Source organism: Hyperoodon ampullatus, assembly GCF_949752795.1.
Source record: "Hyperoodon ampullatus genome assembly, chromosome: 11".
In the NCBI taxonomy this organism is placed as follows: Eukaryota; Metazoa; Chordata; class Mammalia; order Artiodactyla; family Ziphiidae; genus Hyperoodon; species Hyperoodon ampullatus.
Genome location: NC_136924.1, coordinates 6027299 through 6046526, shown reverse-complemented (window position 1 = coordinate 6046526; position 19228 = coordinate 6027299). Strand labels below are relative to the sequence as shown.

At 38.5% G+C, this 19228-nt stretch overlaps 1 protein-coding gene across 2 annotated transcripts in view; it reads right to left on the bottom strand.

Annotated features, from left to right (window-relative positions):
• SYT1 (synaptotagmin 1) overlaps window positions 1-19228 on the bottom strand; it is a gene marked incomplete at both ends in the record, with an annotated part of 529961 nt that overhangs the window by 68196 nt on the left and 442537 nt on the right. For both annotated transcript variants that reach the window (XM_079715966.1, XM_079715965.1), the window contains one exon: window positions 14594-14711. In XM_079715966.1, coding sequence (XP_079572092.1) covers window positions 14594-14711 — 118 coding nt within the window. The remainder of the gene's footprint in view (window positions 1-14593; window positions 14712-19228) is intronic.

Sequence of the window (19228 nt, the reverse complement as noted above, 5' to 3'; positions counted from 1 at the left end):
TTTATCCAGCTTCCAGGCATGAACTTGATAATTAGGATGAGAGAGGTTCTATTCTTTATTCCTATTTATTAGCCCGATCTTGGGCCTGTGATCATAAAGAACCACTTGGGAGAGAACTCTGGTATCTTAGAAAATTCATATAACTTAGAGATGAAAATGGTAGAAATATATCCTTGAGAAATACACTACTGGTCTTATTTCTTATAAAATATAGGAGGTCTTGTGGCCAAGAATGAATGGATGAGGGGAGCAGGATTTGTTAGCCTTGGGATGTTCTCCTAGAGTAGGTGAGTCCAAGCAGGTGACTGCCATCCAAATACTGGGGGTGCATTCTTTAAACATACACAACATGAGCCATATAGGACTATATTTTCTAGGGACCAGGATATGGTGAGAAAAATAGTCAACCAAGAACTGTCTTTGGATTAAAAATAACCAACACTTACATGGTGCTGTCAACTCAGAGTTTCCACCTGACATTACTTCATTTGCTTACGTGACAACCTTGCTGTTATTAATACCCCAATTGTATAAACAAGCAGACAGGATCAGAAAGGTTAAAAGGCTTCAGATCCAGGTTTTCCAATGCTGGTTACTGTTCCTTTCCCACTGCATCCTGCTGTCTCTCAGGAGAGGGTCTGTTTACGGCTGAGTTGCAACTCCACTGGAGGCCAAGGAGGCAAGGACAAATGCTGTTTTTTTCAGATGGGTCTCTATTATTAGGCTTTGCCCTGTAATAACTGTTAAATCATGCCTAAGTCATGTCTTTTGGCAAGGTCAGGGCACATATAAAGCCTTTCTATAAAGTTAAATTCCTATTGGGAGGCTTTTAAGGTTTTTATATTTTAATGGAGTTATTAAAATGAAAGTTCAGACTTGCATAATTCATAAGCATTCACTGCCTCTTTTAAAATCTCTGCCACAAAACTCTTCTTAAAAATTTTTCAGTGAAATTCTTATATAAAACATGAGCACGCCTTCCAGTTAAGATTAAAATAGGTATCTAATTATAGTAAACTGAAGCTTCCCTATAATATAATACAGCTCTTTAGGCTGCTTTCTTTTCTAATGTTTTCACTGCATGTAAAGAAGGTACTATAAAACTCAAGAGTATTTTCTACACCTAGAATTGGCAACTTTCAGTATAAGTAGCTTTCACATGTTTAAGTAGTTTTGTAAAATCTAGAACTTGAGAAATTGTCTTAAAAATATTGGTTTTGACTTTGTAAAAGTATATATATTTACTTTGACTATAGTGACTGTCACAGATATCTCCAATTTGCTATCAAAACAATGCTGCTGGACTGAGTGTGTTAAAGGATTCAAACGCCTGCAAATATAGCTGATGAAAATCTGAAAATCTACACGCTAATGACCTGAATTTTTTTTTTTTTTTTTTTTTTTTTGTATTCTTTGCAATCAGTCAAGGTTGTCTTTTTAAGCAACACAGTTTTAGGTTTTGAACTTAGGGTAATTGCATCTTACTTTAAAATCCTTTCTTAGTTAGAGGCATGATGAGACTGTATAAATGTAATATTTTACGTTTTAGCAACAGGAGCCAGTATAAGAAGCAGTGAGAAAAATTTAGAAACATTAAAAAAAAAAAGAGAAATTTCCCCCATTGTGTTTCTTTCTCTTATTGATCTGTAGAAACTCTAGGTATTATAGGGATATTAATGCCTTTGGTTTCTTCCAATCTGTTAATGGCACTTTAATATTAATTTGGGAGGAACTGACATCTTTACTATAGTATAGTACTACCCAGGAGCACATTATTCTATTTAGGTCTTGCTTCAAGTCCTTTGAAGTTAAATAGTTTTCCTCACAGTTATATTTATAAGGGAATTACTAAATATATTACGGTGCATCCAAACAAAGAAATGTCATACAACTAGTAGAAATAATGGCCCATCTATACATACTGTCCTAGAAGGATCTCTATTATATATTGCTAGGTGAAAAAATATTACGTAATATGTTTCATGATCTCATTTTTATAAAATGCATATATTATATGTGCATATATAATTTACATAAATCAAAAAACTCTTGATGTGAAGTTTCAAATTGTTTCCTTGAGACACTGAACTATCTCTGAATGGAAAGGGATTAGAGGGAGTAGCTTGGGGGCTTAATTTTTTACCTTCCATTTGAAATCAGTGGTGGGGTTATAGGCTATTTTATTTATTTATTTATTTATTTTTGCGGTACGCGGGCCTCTCACTGTTGTGGCCTCTCCCGTTGCGGAGCACAGGCTCCGGACACGCAGGCTCAGCGGCCATGGCTCACGGGCCCAGCCGCTCCGCGGCATGTGGGATCTTCCCGGACTGGGACACGAACCCGTGTCCCCTGCATCGGCAGGCGGACTCTCAACCACTGCACCACCAGGGAAGCCCGGTTATAGGTTATTTTAATTTTATTGAGCTTCTCTATAATTTGAAAACTAAAATAGGGGAAATAGTTTAACAGTGCTATGTGTGAAAGCATTTGTTTCCTTAATTAGGATATGAAAGTCCATAATACTATGAACAAATGGCAGCTGTAACAACTGTAGATAACTGTGACATCTCACAGTTCCATATGTACGCGTAAGAGCTCTGCAAGTGTGCTATCACTAAATGCATTCACCTCTTTTTGGTTCACATGGGACAGTTAATCACACTGTCATATTATTGGCTGAAATCAGTAGTTTGAAGTCTAGAGGTTAAGTCAGTAACCATGTTGCTTTAGTTCTGAGCAAAAGCAGTTTGAGCTTTCCCAAAGAGATCAAATAATGTGCTTATCTCATATTTTCAAGTTACAAAGTTAATTTCCTGAGTAAACACTTAAAAACTTTTTTTTTTTTTTTTTTGTAGAAGAAAAAAGTTATAGAAAACCTCCTAGTTTTCCTGGGAGCACTGAGAATGATACATAGCAAAAGTTAGGCCATTAGGAATTGAAAAAGGCAACCAGCTGCCATGGTCTCTTGACTTTTATAAAGAGTTAGTCTATAAAGCAATGAACAAGTAAGATGCTGAGTCATTGCCTTATCTGTTCATGCTGGGCTAAAGATGTGACTAGGGGACCGTTTTTGTCTTTACTTCTTCACTGGAAAATGTCTTTATGACCCTCATTGAGGAATAACTATAGTAACGCGTGCATTTCTGGGTTACTCTTTTCCTTTATTTCCTGGAGATAATCTGTTTCACTTTTTTTTTTTTTTAAACTACTAAGGGAGTGGGGGAATAAAGGAAAAAAGAAATCTGAAAATGACAGCTGAAATCAATTTCAATAACTACATGTTATGTTTCTGATCTTATTTCTTAGTTGCTGTTTCTATTATACTATTACTACTCTATGATGCCAAAAGGATTTCATTAAATGGAAGAAATTAAGTCAGATCAGTTGGAAGGTGAAAGCAAAATAACCAGTTAGATTGGCAGAATCTTAAAATCTGTAACTGGTTGTTTAGGCAGGGAAGCTGAAGTATGTTCCCCTCACATAAGTTCCAGGACCTCTGAGAAGGCAAACATATGTAGACACCATCTCTGCTCTCAAGGTAGCTCTTGGTACAAGCAAGTGGCAAGGCTATACAAAGGAAGGAAAAAGAATGATTGAATTTATAACAAATCAGGAATAAGGTATTAAGGGACCAAATACAAACGATATATCGTTTTGAAAGTGGAGGTGACTACAACAAAGTGTGTAATTTTTTAAAAAAAAGATTGTTTTTGATGTTTCTATTTCTCTGAGCATTGTTGTGGTGTTTCAGACTCAATAGTATTTCCCTTTTTTGTTACCTAACTGTTCCAGGCTGAATGGGAAACTGGCAGTCCCATAAAAGGAAGTGAAAAATGGCAAAGATATTTGCAATACTTTTTTAACTTCTGAAAGTTTAAGGATAGTTAATTTATAATGTTGAGACAAATGTGATATATTTTTAATAGTTTTATTTTAAAACATTATCAAATACATATAATATAGATAATAAAATCTCTTAAAGCCCACCAGATACAGTTTTATAAACAGAAGTATTTAGGGGCTTTAATCCTGCCTGTGCAATTACCTATTAAATCTGGCCTTCCCTATTCCTTTCTTCATACTGCATGGAGAGCAGAGGATAGAATGGAAACTCAAGGATGCAAATATAGCCATTCTGGGTTGAACAGCTAGTGAGCTTTGCAGCTGTGGGGTCTGTTTCTGATGGTTACTCATGGAAAGGCACATAGGGTCCTACAAGACAACATACAGTAAAGGTTTAGAGATGTCCCCTTTCAAGCCTATAACTCAAAACAGACCTATACATTGATCTTAACCCAGTCTATCTCCTAGAACAAGTTTTACTACTGAACTGTAAAGTAGCAGAGAAAATTTGATGAAGAATTGGAGCAGAAAGGTGCCTTTGAGATGATTCTCAATGGCCCTCCCTTTTATCTATTCTCTTTCAAGCATCAAAGTCACTTCCTAATTTTAGCATTGTGGGATGTGATAAACGGGTAGGTCTTACTCTGGCTCTACCTTTCATGATTTTCAGACTCTAATCATATCTCTGCTCAGCTTTCCTTTTCCAGACTACAAAGTCGCAATCTTCTTAGCCTGTTCTCACACACAGCCTCTTCATCCCTGTTCTAGCCGCCTCTCTGGCAGATGGTCCTTGAACCCCACTCTCTTTCCTAAGGTCAGACTGTAACCACAGGCACTCCACACGTGAATGAGCTTTAGTCTGGGACAAAGGCAGGGCATTTTTTCCCTCTTGTATTTATAAAATCCTCCATGACAACACCAAGCCTCTTTGGTTGTAGTGGCACACTTGATAAATGTCTTCAATGGATGGCTCTATGTGACTTTTCTTGGCTTATAATAGACCCTATTATGTTATACTCTGACCTTTTTTTTTTCCTCTCAATATATTACTTCTAAGCTTGACTACACTGAAACTCATCTATCACACTTTGGATTACTCAGCCTAGCAAGGTTTGTTTTTTTCTTTTTTCTTTTGGATTTATTCACTGAGCTTGGAATTTCAGTGGCTGGAAACATGGATGTTACCTTCAGCATTGTAGTTTCAAGGTGACTAGTAAAAATTCAGATTTCTTTGGAACTATTTCCACTTCTCCATATGTAGATCTCATTAACATTGCCCAGCTGAGCTCTATTTTCCTGGTAGTTGTCTGTTGCAATTCAAGTTTCTTCAGTCTTATTATTTAAATATGTAATATCGGCCCACAGAGTCCCATAGCACTTTATAGGGGCAGTGAGCTTTTGTACTATTAAATCATATCTCCCCCCATCCCAGTCATATCGTACACACGGTCGTCCAGAATCAGCCCTTGATATTGAGTAGTAGGTAAAATTCTTTAGTCTTCCTCTGCCACCTAATGGGCACTCAAATCCTTTAGACTCGGGCTTTCTTCCATATTGTTCTAGCAACATCCCTGCGTCTCTACCGCTGATACAGCTGAAACTACACTGTTTTGTATTTTGTCCTCTTTCGTGCATAAAGAATCAGTCACTAAAATAACCTACAAGTCTGTACACTGAAACTGACGTGGTCCTTTCAGCCTGGAAATCTATTAGTATTTGATGTCTGATCTTATGAACTCATTGATCCTGTCTTTGCCATCTAAGTAACCAAAACCTAATTGAACAATCAACCAGTGAATTTATGTTAGTGGCTTCCAGAATCTAATTTTAGTTTGGGCATGAAGGAATTTTGGAATCAGGTAGAATTTTTGGCCATCTCTCAAACTATAACAGGTAGTTAGCCATCTGTCATCCAGGTTGAACCTGGTGTGAGGAAGGATAATGCCTGAGGAGTCAAGTTTTATTCATGGAGTCGGAAGACTGCTTGGCTTGACATCCTAAATCTGCCAAATACTGATTCTCTGACCTTGGGAAAGTTACTTACCTCTCTGTGCTTTACTTCTACCAATAAAATAGCATTAAAAATAGTATCTACCTCATAGGGTTGTAAGTGTGGGTTAAATCACTTAGCATATGTATAGCGTTTAGGAGGATGTCTGGCTCACATTGTGCTACGTGAGTGTCTGCTGTTCTTTTTACTTGTTTAGCCAAGGACTGGCATAGTGCCTGGCACTGAGTGGGTATTCAAATGTTTGTTGTATGATTTGATATGTACCTGCCAGCTAAAGGACTTATTTAGGAGTTTTTGTGCTGTTCTGAACTAATGCGTTTCAGCCAATCATTCATTTTTTCTGATATCAAATCTAGCCCACATCCCACATCTCCTCTTCTCATTTCATCCAAACCACTTAGTCCTTCAGGTGTAGCATCTCTCTCTATTCTGTGGTAATTGTGGCTGGATCTCACGTTGTAGGATGATCCAGTTTAAAGATTTGTCATTTCTTTTTCAAATCAACTTGTTCACATCTTAGGGATTCAGACTATTTTATCAATATTGTAATTAAGCCTTTCAAAGTGTCACAGAATTTTATATTATAACATTCAAGCCTAAAATTAGGATAAAGCCTTCTGACATCATGGCCAACTTATTATGCATATTCCTTTCTCGTTAGCTCAATAAGATGCCAGTTTATTTGCATGTTATTGCTTGACCCTGATATCATGGCCAATTAATTTGCATATCCCTAATTGGCTCAAATAAGTTTTTGCTACTTGATTTGTTGGCCCAGCTCCCAGACTAGTGTCTTTTAGTCCAAATCAATTGAATTTGGAGTGGTTTTCTTTGTCATGCTTTCAATACCAATGGAAGGACAGTTAAGAGTGGTGATCATGAATGTATAAAGGAACTGCCTATTGCTTTTGTTTTTGGTTGGAAAAAACTGAAGAAGAAAAGACAGTAATTTAGATATGTGGGCAAGGTATTTTTCAGGGAAGAGGATACTGAGCTGATTTAAAAAAAAAATAGGACTTCTTAAGGAAATTCCAGTGGATGAAGCAAAGGATGTATTCTATATCACTGATAAAAATTATAACTTGGAGTTGGGCTGACCTGGACCTCAGCTAAAAAATTATGATGTAGAATTCAAGCCTCTAAAACACAGTTTTCTTTTTCCTTTTTTAAAAAAAGAATTGTGACATAAATTGACAAACATTGTAAGTTTAAGGTGTTCAGTGTGTTGATTTAAATCACATATATTGCAATATGATTGCCACCCTAGCTTCAGCTAACTCTATACATTCCCTATAAAGTATAGTTTCCTATTAAGATGCATAAGAATAACACGGGGGAATGTTTAAAATGCAATTTCTAGGTTCCCACCCATAGATATTCAGTTATAGTTTGGTCTGAGGTGGTCTGTGAAATCTTAAATTTTAACAGGTACCTTGGATGATTCTGACGTAGGTAGAATATCCCATCTTGCTGACTAGTGCTTGAAAGAACGATAGGCCTGCGCTCATTTGTGGTTTCTATGTGAAATCTAGTGATTCCCTAAAGTTGGATGAGTTGCCCTTTCCTAGATAACTTCCAAAATTTAAATTGGCTCTATTTTCCAAATTCTATTTCTAGGACAGTAGAAATGACAAGACAAACCCATGACAAATTTAAAAAAAAATTACATCTTGAAGAAAGGAAAGGAGTGTGTGCGTGTGGAGGGTGGCGGGGCCGGCAGGGCTGGGGAAGCATGGTAAATCATACTGGGTTAGGTGTCAGGGGCTTGTTCACACACTGGCAGTTTGCTGTAAAGCAATGGTGACTTCTTTACCATCGTGTGCCTCCTTTCTTCCTCTCCCATCACCTCCCTCAAGTAATTGGTGCCATTTGTGAAATCCATCGCCCTGTCCTTTGGAACTTAGAAGCTTTGGGGGACCTCTCTACTCCTGCTCTTTGCTTTTCACAGTATAAATTCCATAGTGATGAGACAGGTCTGGGGACGGCCAGGAAGAAGACTGGAGGTGGGACTTGGTGTGGAAAGTGAAAGGGAGAAAAGATGGTAAGAGAGAACAGTTTCTATTCACAATAGCCAAGACATGGAAAAACCTAACTGTCCACTGACAGATGAATGGATAAAGAAGGTGTGGTACACATACGGGATGGAATACTATTCAGCCATACAAAAGAGTGAAATAATGCCGTTTGCAGCACCATGGCTGGGCCTAGAGATTGTCATACTGAGTGAACTAAGACAGAAAGACAAATACGATATGATATCACTTATATGTGGAATCTAAAATATGGTACAAATGGACCTATCTATAGAACAGAAACAGACTCACAGACATAGAGAACAGACTTGTGGTTGCCAAGGGGGAGGCAGGTGGGGGAGGGACAGAGTGGGAGTTCGGGGTTAGCAGGCTATTATACACAGGACGGATAAACAACAAGGTCGTACTGTATAGCACAGGGAGCTATATGCAAGGTCCTGAGATAAACCATAAGGGAAAAGAACATAAAAAAAGAATGTATATATATGTATAACTGAATCACCTGGCTGTACAGCAGAAATTAACAGAACATTGTAAATCAACTATACTTCAATAAATAAATAAAGTAAATCAAAAAAGAGAGAACAGTTTCCACCACACTCTCTCCAACCAGCCCTCAGGATGTCTCTGACCTGATCTTACCTCGTAGTTACCTCTCCAGGTCCTTGACCTTCAGCAGACTGCTGGAATAGGGGCATATCATTTCAGTCTTTCCTATGTTTTCCCAGCATTCTCTTGCTGCCAATGATTGGCATACTTTTGATGTTCTCTTCACAACATAGGTGAACACAAACCATATCAAGGGGGCAGGGCTGCAGATTTTTACCTTGATTTACTTGCCCTGGTTCCTAGCAGTACAGACATTTAGGAAAATTTCAAAAGAATTCTGTCCTAGCTTCAGGGGAAGAGGGAAATGGAACAGTCTTCGAGATGTTCTATGTTGGGGAATTGTAGGGCCTGGACTTCAGTCCCAGCTCTACAATCTACACATTAGGTGACTTTGAATGTCAGTAACAACAAAAGCAATGGCCAGTATTGAATGCCATGTATGTGACAGACGTGGAGCAAGATGATTTATGTACATTATCTAGTGTCTCTAAGCTTCAATTTTCTGAGATTATCACCTTCAGAAACTACCTTACAGGTCTATCTTGAGTTAGAAAGTTAGAAAAGGTTTTCTAAATTAGTAGAGTGTTTTATAACTATGTGCTAATGACTTCTTAACACTTGAAAACAATTTTCAGATTAAAGCTGAAAATTAGAACTTCTCCCTAATACAGAAACTTAAAAGCTTACTATCACTTCCATTTTGCTGGTTCAGAAGTTTTGTCTTTCCTTCTTGGAACAGTTATGTACTTGTTGGAAAACTTTCAGAATTTTGTTTAACTTGTGATATAAAGCCCAAACTGAATTTAGAGTCTTGACATTCCTCTTTAAAGCTGTACTCAGAAGTCTGAAATTTCTGGGATGACCAAAAAAAAAAAACCTGAGAAGAGTAACTGTAACATATCCAGGGACAAGAAATTAGGAGCAGGGTGTCTAGCTATTTCTGACTTGTGAGTCTACACGGGTAGAAATTCAAATATAAAAATTATACAGTTAAAAAATGCAAGACATATATAGAACCTCACACCTTTAGGAATTCTCAACTTTTCTGATGCTTTCAATTTCTTAGACCTCTTTGCTATAGACTGAATGTTAATATCCCCTTAAAAATCATACATTGAAACAGGGTCCTCAATGCGATGGTATTTGGAGGTGGGACCTTTGGGAGGTAATTAGCTCTTGAGGGTCGAGCCCTCATGAAAGAGATCAGTGACCTTATAAAAGAGACCCCAAAGAGCTCCCTTGCTCCTTCTACCACGTGAGGACACAGAGAACATCCATCTGTGAACCAGGAAGGAGGTTCTCATCAGACACAGAACCTATTGGCACCTTAATCCTAGATGTCTCAGCCTCCAGAACTGTGAGATATTTCTGTTTATGAGACACCCATGTTATGGCATTCTGTTATAGCAGCCTGAATGGACTAAGGCACTCTTCATACTCTACCTCAATTTTTACGAAAACATTTATTTGAAGGGAGATTTACTCCAAAAGTGCAGATGTATATTAAGTTGTGGTTACTAGGCCAAAGGCTTGAGTTTTTTCCAAGTACAGGGCACAAAAGCTGCTCATTTCCCACTGCACATATTGCACCTGACGAACAACCTTGCAGCCTGCAGGACTCAAGATTTCAATACAAATAGGTAGATTCAGAAACCCTCGCTGGTGCTCAAATACTTGAGCGCTAGATCAGGAAGCATCAAAGCTCAAGTGTCGACTGTAAATATGTGAATGGTCCAATCAAATTTGTCACTGTAAAGTAAGAGTTGGGATTTGCATGGCTTGTTATATTGGGTATATGATAGAGGCAAAATCTTGGAGCCATGCTTTTTGAATTAATACAGTAGAAAAGAAAGAAACTGACTGTGTTGAGGAGTAGCAAGAAATTATTTTTTAAAATGTTCCTATTTCTTCTCCAGTATTTTTTGTTTAATCCCATATATTGTCTTAATTTGATATTGGGACTTAGAATACAGGTGTCAACTGATATCTCTTTGTCTGAATTGACCAGCCAATCCCATCAAACTTTTTTCCCACTAAATCAAGGAATTGGTTAAACTACCCATTTGTTGCTTTCACATTTTGCATATTTAGCCCAAGATTTGATAAGGTTACTAATAGAAATAATTACAATAATAGGTAGTAAGCACTTTAGTGTGCTTTCATTTATTTCTCACAATAACCTTATAAATAAGATTCTCTAATTATTCCCACTTTACAGATAATGCAACTGAGGCTTAGAAAGCTAGATAACTTGTCCAATGTCAAATTGCTAACAGTGGGAGACTGGGATTTAAGCACTGGCAAAAAACCCATTTTGGTTCCAATTTACTAGCTATTTCCAGCAAATGTAGTTTGGCATTCAAATTACCTGGAAGGACCTCGTTATATAATTTTGGTCTCCTTGGACATAGATCAACTTACTTTGAGACAGACCATCCAAGTGCTTAAAGTTATTTTAATGGTAAGTAGGTTAAACAAATTTGAAATGCAAGACTTGTTTTTTCAGGCCATAGCTCCTTTGTAAATAATTGATTATTTACAAAGTCAGTGTGGGCATGGTGGGATATATAAATATAGAGCACAGTCTAGTGAGAGAAGCGTGATGTTTGAAGGGTGTAAACAAACTACTGGCATTTAAAAAAAGAAAAAATTTGTTCTTTTAGGATGGATCAAAAAAGGCTTCATGGAACCCTTCCACGTAAAAAGCTGTCTGCCCCAGGCACCCCTATAGCTCACTTCTTCACCTCTTCCAGGTTGTTTCCAAAAGATTACCTACTCACAGGTCTTTCTCCTACCACCCCATTTAAAACTTCTCCCCAACATTCCTTATTCTACTTCCCTGCTTTGCTTTCTTCATAGCACTTATCACCTCTTGGTGTACAACTTGCTTTTCTTATTTATTGGCTTCCTGTCTGTTTCCCCACATTACAATGTAATCTGTATGAGGGCAGGGTCCTTTGGCTGTTTTGTCCACTGATGTAAACCTGGTTTCAGAACAATGCCTAACATACAATAGGGACACAGTACCTAGTTGTTCAATGGATGGAGGAAATAAGACTTCAGCTGGGCCTGAAGAATGGATAGGGTTTAGCTAGACCTTGGTGGATGGAAGAGATACCAGGTGAAGGAAACAACTTAAGCAAACAGTGGAGGCAGCAAATCCCATCGGCTGTTCCGGGGACCAGTGTGCTGGTCAACTTGGTTCAAATATAGAAATATGGTGGGGCGTAGTCTGGAAGTATCTATATTATGTAGACCTGAGTGATTATGACTTAATTTTACAGACAGCAGGAAGCCCATATGATTAGGACTCTTTAAGGATATTTCAAGGCTAAATATCCTTAATTTAATATTTAACTGTTCGACCAAATCATTCCAGGTAATTCAAATTTAGGGGTGGAACTGGGTTAGGTGGGTCGTGAAGCTACTATAATTGTAAACCCTGGCAAAACAGGCCACTTTGGTTCCAGTACTAGCTATTTTCAGCAAATGTAGTTTGGCATTTGAAAAAAGAATATATATTTTTCTTTTTTATAGAGTTACGAAGACTGAATTAGATATGACCTCTGGCCTTGCCCCTTCCAAGTCACAGTGTTGAGTTAGCCCAATGGGTGGTAGGAGTCATGCCGGGAGCCCTTCCTTCACCGGGATAGTTAGCAGTTACCCAACTACACATGGTTATGACTGCAAGCCACATAAATAATGTCCTGCTAGACCCAACTTCCCATAGCTAAACCTCAAAAATGCCTGTAGCATCTCTGATGCTGCTGAACAACAAGAAAGATGGATGATGGAAGAGGCGTGAGAGTGTCAAGAGGCACAAACTGTGATTAACAAATTGTGGGTGAAATATCTATCTGTGACCATGGGGGCTCCTTTCTAGGACTTTGGGAGAAGACAGAATAAATAAGGGACCCTGAAGTTACTGGCTTCATGGTAGAGTTGCTTCTGGAGCTCTGATGAAGGGTGTAAGGTGAATGGGGAGGAAGACCAGGAGAGCACTAGATAGAGGTGATGAGGAGGTGGTTGGCATAGGAGTTTGGAAAGGAGTGTGGGAGAGAGGATGCAGAGAACTATACGATGATAGTTGGCTATGGAACCAAAGGAAGCAGAAAGGTCAAAGGTGTCTGAAGTCAGACTTCAAGATACTAAGTAGAATTCTGGGGGTAAACTGTTCTTGTGCCTAAAAATTTCTCTGCACATTAAATACTCTTTCGTTTTAGGTTTAAATACATTGCATTTATTATCATTACTGATGTTCAAATTATCACATCTTTGGCCAGTGGAAGCCTCTTCAAGGTGACTCTTAAGCCTGTTGACATGACCCCCTTAGTCTTTGATAGTTTCCTTGCTTTCTGGTATGATGAGATGTTCTAGGCTTGTCTTGTATACCTTCCTTTCCCACACCTGGGATCTACCATCTCTCCAATAAGCTCCAGGTTCTTCTAGTGAGAAATTGTATTTTCACACCATTTCTGGTTCTGGGATGGTCATGGCTACTAGGTCAGTCTCTGTTTCTAGGCCTTTTCACTGGACAGAGCCAGGAAAAGGTGGATGTGTATAGACACATACATATGTGTATGCATATATTTTGCATCTTAGGCACAATAAATGCTCTACATTTTTGAAAGAAACTGCTCATTGCTTTAAACTTGCTCTGTTAATGCCATTAGGCAATGAAAGCAGCAAGTTTTTAAATGGGGTCTTAGTGACCTGAAAGAAGTAGTGCAGATTCCCCAGGCAATGTATTTATAAAGAGAAGTAAATTTAGGCACCAGGAGAATTTGGTTGACAAATTAGTGGTTCAGTAAGTGGAGCCTTAGCTTTAGCATATTTTAGCTGTTATACTTTATAATATAAAATCACCATGCTGCATGAGGGTGACCTTTTGAAGTTTGCAATATTTTTATTAGGGAAAGCACCGAATAATCAGTAATGTTGGTTTTAATTCCATAGCCAGGAACAATGACAACTATAATCTATTTTTGACCCTTTGCCATATCATCCTCACACTTTAATGAGTTACTAGAAGATCAAGAATATAACTGATTTAATCACACAGAGAAGAAAATAAAAACAATTGTGTTCAGCTGTGGAAATGACAAGTCCTTGAGTTGACTTTGCTTTTGAGCAAGTATAATGGACTTGAGGACACGGGGAGGGGGAAGGGTAAGCTGGGACGAAGTGAGAGAGTGGCATGGACATATATACACTACCAAATGTAGAATAGATAGCTAGTGGGAAGCAGCCGCATAGCACAGGGAGATCAGCTCGGTGCTTAGAGGGGTGGGATAGGGAGGGTGGGAGGGAGACATAAGAGGGAGGAGATATGGGGATATATGTATACGTATAGCTGATTCACTTTGTTATACAGCAGAAACTAACACAACATTGTAAAGCAATTATACTCCAATAAAGTTGTTAAAAAAAAAAGAATATACTTTATTCACTTAAAAAAAAAAAGAAAAGAATATACTCACTTTTTTAAAAACTAAAATTGGGTTTTACAGAACTTTAAATCCCAAAATTTCCCCATCCCCAACACAAGCTGTAGAGAATGAATGCGTTACCATGAGAATTCACCCTCAGATTTTATTGTTCACATATATTTGAAATGCTGCATGTTCACACAAAACAGTATTGCTAAAAACTATCTTAGGCTATATACTTACCTAATATTTGTCTTTTATTATATGAATTAAGTATTAACCTAATGAGTCTCAGATAAAACAGTACTTTTCATATCATAAATGAGTTTTGACCAAAAAACAAAACCAAAAAAACAGAACAAAATTATGATTGGTCATAGGTGCTGCCTTTCGAAAGAGAAGCAGTTTTTCAGCTTTCAGAGCTATAGGATTGACAATTGATACCTGGGCTGTGAAGCAGGAAAACAGGTTTCATCTTCTCTGCTAATTCTAATAAATTGAGAGTGGCTTCCTGGGTCTCTGTGTTGGGATGAATTCTGAAACTGCTTCCAGGCTCCATGGGAAAGAGAACTGTGACCAATTAAGGAGTGGGGCATCGCGGCACGTGTGCTGTGCATTCGGTATCCACGATGAAACAGCATAAAAAACACAGTAAACGTCAGACTCACCAGACAAGCCACCTACATCCATCTTCTTCAGGTTCTTTGCCTCAAGTATGACAACAGTCAGTTTGCCGGCAGTAGGTACGTAGCGAAGGGAGAAGCAGATATCACCCAATTTCTCCTGCTGTGAAAACCAATAAGAAAGTATAAGTAATTTTTCAAGTAAAGGTGAATGTAGTTTGTACATAAACACTGTAAACTCCTCAGGGAGGGGGCTTATGACAATTAGAATTTGAAAACTCTTAACGTTCACTGGCATTTACCCAGTGGCCTTTCATTCACTAAGGTATCACCAAGAGTGACTGTAACTCATTTCAGTTTTTAAGTAGCTCATCTATACTTTAACATTCATCAAAATACATCCATAATTCAATGGTTCAGGAGATGGGACCAAGACAACTTTTTTAGAGACTGCTTTCTGAATAGTGCTGCAAAACTCTTGGCAAAAATTCGTAACTTGATTAAATGGCTTTGAAAAGAGCCTAACACTTTTTTGGTAGAATCAACCTACCTACTTTTTTGTTTTTTGACATTTCAAGTAGGATTATGTGTCATACTTAGACTTTTGGGGGAAAAAGACTTGCTTTCATGTTCCATTTAAATTCTATTTGTTGATGAGAAATTGTAAATTCCTAATAGCAGAAAGGCAAAAAGGCAAAAACGTATATAAGTTTTTGTACTTTTAGTTTTACTCATTTCAAGTGAGGTCTAACTTTCTTTTTCCTTATCCTAAAATTTATAAAAATCGAAGCAGTGGGTCAAAAAAGTGAAATACACAGTCACACAAAGTTTCTCATATACCCTCACGTTATTTCATTGGTATCATATTTTAGTTTCAAGAACATTCACCAGTCCTATATTTGAGCATTTCTGAATAACTGAAGAGTTTAAAATGATGATGCTATATAGAACTTTTACCTTTTTCAGAAAAGAGGCCTATGGGTTCTCCCACCTTAAGTGTTTTACTCTTTAGGATAACGAAGAACTTTGGTAATTGAACATGAGGAAGATTTTTGCATTCATATTAAAGCATGAGAGAGGGGCGAGGGTGTGCAGTTTGTTGTATTCTCAGATGCTGGAGGTGCTAGACTGCTCACTGACATACGGGATTAAGTATATGTACGGCAAATCAGGGTTTATTTCTTTGTATCTTTTCCCTGCCCACCCCCTTTCTAATAGTTAATTCCAAAGAAGGTAATGGTTGTGCCAGACTTTTGCAGAAAGATTTCTAACATAGGAATGAGGTACAGAAGGCCATATCCTCAGGTCTTCTCCTGTTGTACTCCTAATATGGCTGGTTTTGGCCTTCTCTGTATCTTGACATATGTTAAATTGGCTAAATTAACTGCCTAGATGTAATCCAACAAATTAAGAAAATGCAATTCCTTTTTTGGGGGGGTACTCATTAAATCCATCTTTCAAAAAGGAAAGGGTATCTACCTGTTCTATAATTTATCGATAGGTGAGAAGTAATATATTCAACGTCTGTGTGTGTGTGCTTGTGCGCTCACGTGAGAGAGAGAGAGAGAGAGAGAGAGAGAGAGAGGGAAGAAGAGAGAAATGGTACTTTCTGCTTATGTAATGCTTTTGAAAATATCACCACGTGTGTAGAGCCATGGTTCTTTCATTCCTTGAGTTCCCATAGCACCTTACCCACGTATCTCTTATGTTACTAAGGACTTTTTTGGGACTTACTGTGCATGTCTTAATTTCCCCACATGACTAAAAACTCCTTGAAGACAAGGTCCTTCCCTGAATTATCACTTTCCACATATTTTCAAAAAGTAAATACATGGAAATTGGAGCTAATTTCCCCATTTTGAATTATCTAGGTCATACGTCTCTTCCACTAGTGTAGATAATAGTTACTTCTAATGTGCCTACTCACCCCTAGGAATTAATGTACACATCAGGAGAATCTAGTGAACTAGATTACATTTCATAGTCTCTGAAAATACAGAACGGGCCTCGATAGCACAGAAATTAATACAAAGGATGGACACATTCATCTGAACCTTAGGAGACAAGAGAAAGGTAAACGAACAAAACTGCTGTTCAGAAATGCTCATCAGGAGGGTTCTTTTTGCAGGAGTCTATTTGCCACAGTAGCCTTCCTGGGGAACTGCTGGAGAACCAGGTCACTCTAAGCATCCTAATCAGGTGTTCTCTCTTAAATGACACCGCTCTTCGTGGCCCATAATCTAATTCCACAATTTATAGGCATCTCAGGTGTTCTAAACAAAGAGTTGTCATAACTTCTAGTAGTATTCAATCTTAGGATATCTAGGGAATCTTTAAGATTTTACATATTTAGTTTCAGAAGAAAGCAGTTGCAGTTTGAAAAACCATACATCAAGTAGAAGAAATATGTCAAGTTACCTGTAATTTTAAAGCTATGGGATGGGGGAAGAAAGAGTGACTGAATTTCAAAGTGGATATTTTGGGAGAAAGGGAAATAGAGAAAAGTACTTATTTTAGCACCTTTTACGGATCTCCATTTAATTCATTAACTTAGGAACTTGAACATGTAAGATTTCATTTGCTCATAAAATCATCATAATTGGTATGCCAAATTAAGCATGTATTTTTATGTTAAGCAACTGAAGTTGCTTTTCAGTGCTTTAAAATTTTTAAACTCGGTTTACATAAGGTTACCTGATGTGTCAGCATGGAGCTAATGCTCAAAGGCTTTTGACTTGATCCTGAGTTTTCTTTTTTTTTTTTTTTTTTTTTTTTTTTTTGCGGTACGCGGGCCTCTCACTGTTACGGCCTCTCCCGTGGCGGAGCACAGGCTCCGGACGCGCAGGCTCAGTGGCCATGGCTCACGGGCCCAGCCGCTCCACGGCATGTGGGATCTTCCCGGACCGGGACACGAACCCGCGTCCCCTGCATCGGCAGGCGGACTCTCAACCACTGCGCCACCAGGGAAGCCCCTGAGTTTTCTTTAGTGTCAGACTGTCATCTGGAATGGTAGAAACTAATATTCCTAACTGACCGCCCACTAGGATATTCTCCTTTCACTTTTAGATTGTCTTACTAAATGGATGTTCATCAGCAAACCCTCCCCTCAACTGTTTGCCTTTTCAATACCCTTACCTGTCAGGGTCGCTAACTAATCTGTTTCCAATGGCCACCTTACCTTTTGTTTTCCTCTAGTCATTCAGCCTACAAGTCTTGACATTTCTTTTTTTGGGTAATGTATCTTCAACTGTATTTTTTCTTTCACTTTTTTCTACCACCATCAGCAGCATGACCTCTACCCTCACCACCTCCACTTCCAATATGACCTGCGTCTCTACCATTTGCTGCCATCACTACCATCACCCTATACCATGGCCTCCACCACTGCCTCTATCCCCTCCACCTCCATTTCCACTCTGTGAGACTATGCCCTAAATACTTCTGTCATCTCTTTTGAAATAGTCTGAGCAAAGATTTCTTTAAGTCATAGTCTCACCAAAGTCCAATGTAGACCACATACTAATGCCAAGCTAATCTTTCAAAGGTCCAAACCCATCTTCCTGGCTTTCAAGAAGCTCTATACTTTGCCCTAACTATCCAAATCTTTTTCTTCAACTTCACTACCTACTCAATCTTCAGAATATATTCTGAATTTGACCGTATCTCCCCATTTATAGGGCCATCATTCTAGTCCAAGAAGGGTGACCAACCACCCTCATTTGCTCAAGACTCTACTGGTTTAAGCCTCACAAGTCCTGTGTACTGGGAAACTTCGATCCCAGGCAAACCATGACTATTGGTAACCTTAAGTCTAAATCATCACATAATTCCTGAACTAGACTTCTCTAATAGCCTCCTGATAGCCACTCTGTTTCAACTCTTGCTCCTTTCTAGACTCTTCCTCACATAAAAGGCAGACTGATCCTTTTAAAGTGGAAATCTGGTCATGAGACGATCCTACTCAAAGCCCTTCAATGTATTCCCATTTCACTTAGAATAATCTGTATTCCTTACACTTAAAGGCCTTATAGATGGGGGTCTCACCTCTCCATCTCCTACCATTATACTCCTGATCTTACTTCCTCTCCTCCAAACCTGTTAGGTACACTTTGACCTCAGACCCTTTGCCTATGCTCTTCCTTCTGCCTGCAATATTCTCCCCCCAGATACTATCATGGATTGTTCTATTAGTTTGCTCAGCTTTCTGCTTTACATGTCACCTCTTTAGAGACCTTTTATATGGCCATGCTATCTGAAGAGGTTCCATCCACTCCTAAACACTCACACTACCTACCCCCATGCCCTGCTTTTTTTTTTCATCCTAGCACATATTGCTTGAAGTTCTATTTTGTTGAGGTTTTCCCCACCAGAGTATGAGATCCACAAGAGATGGCTGGCACAGAGCAGAGCCATATATGCCTATTGATGGAATAAATGCAGATTCCCTACTATCAATTATAGTCAATGTCCTCAGTATCCACAGGTTGGGTTCTCCGTGGAAGCAAACTGATTTGCAAGTGGGAGATTGGGATGTGTCCTTGGAATCAACACCTATGGGAGAGTGCAGAAAGCAGGATGGCTCGGGTGGAGAAGTTGGGCTATGAGGCAGTCACACCAAAGGCCTCAGTCGACCCTATGGGAAGTTCTGGAGCTAAAATAGCTCTTCAGAGATGTTCTAAA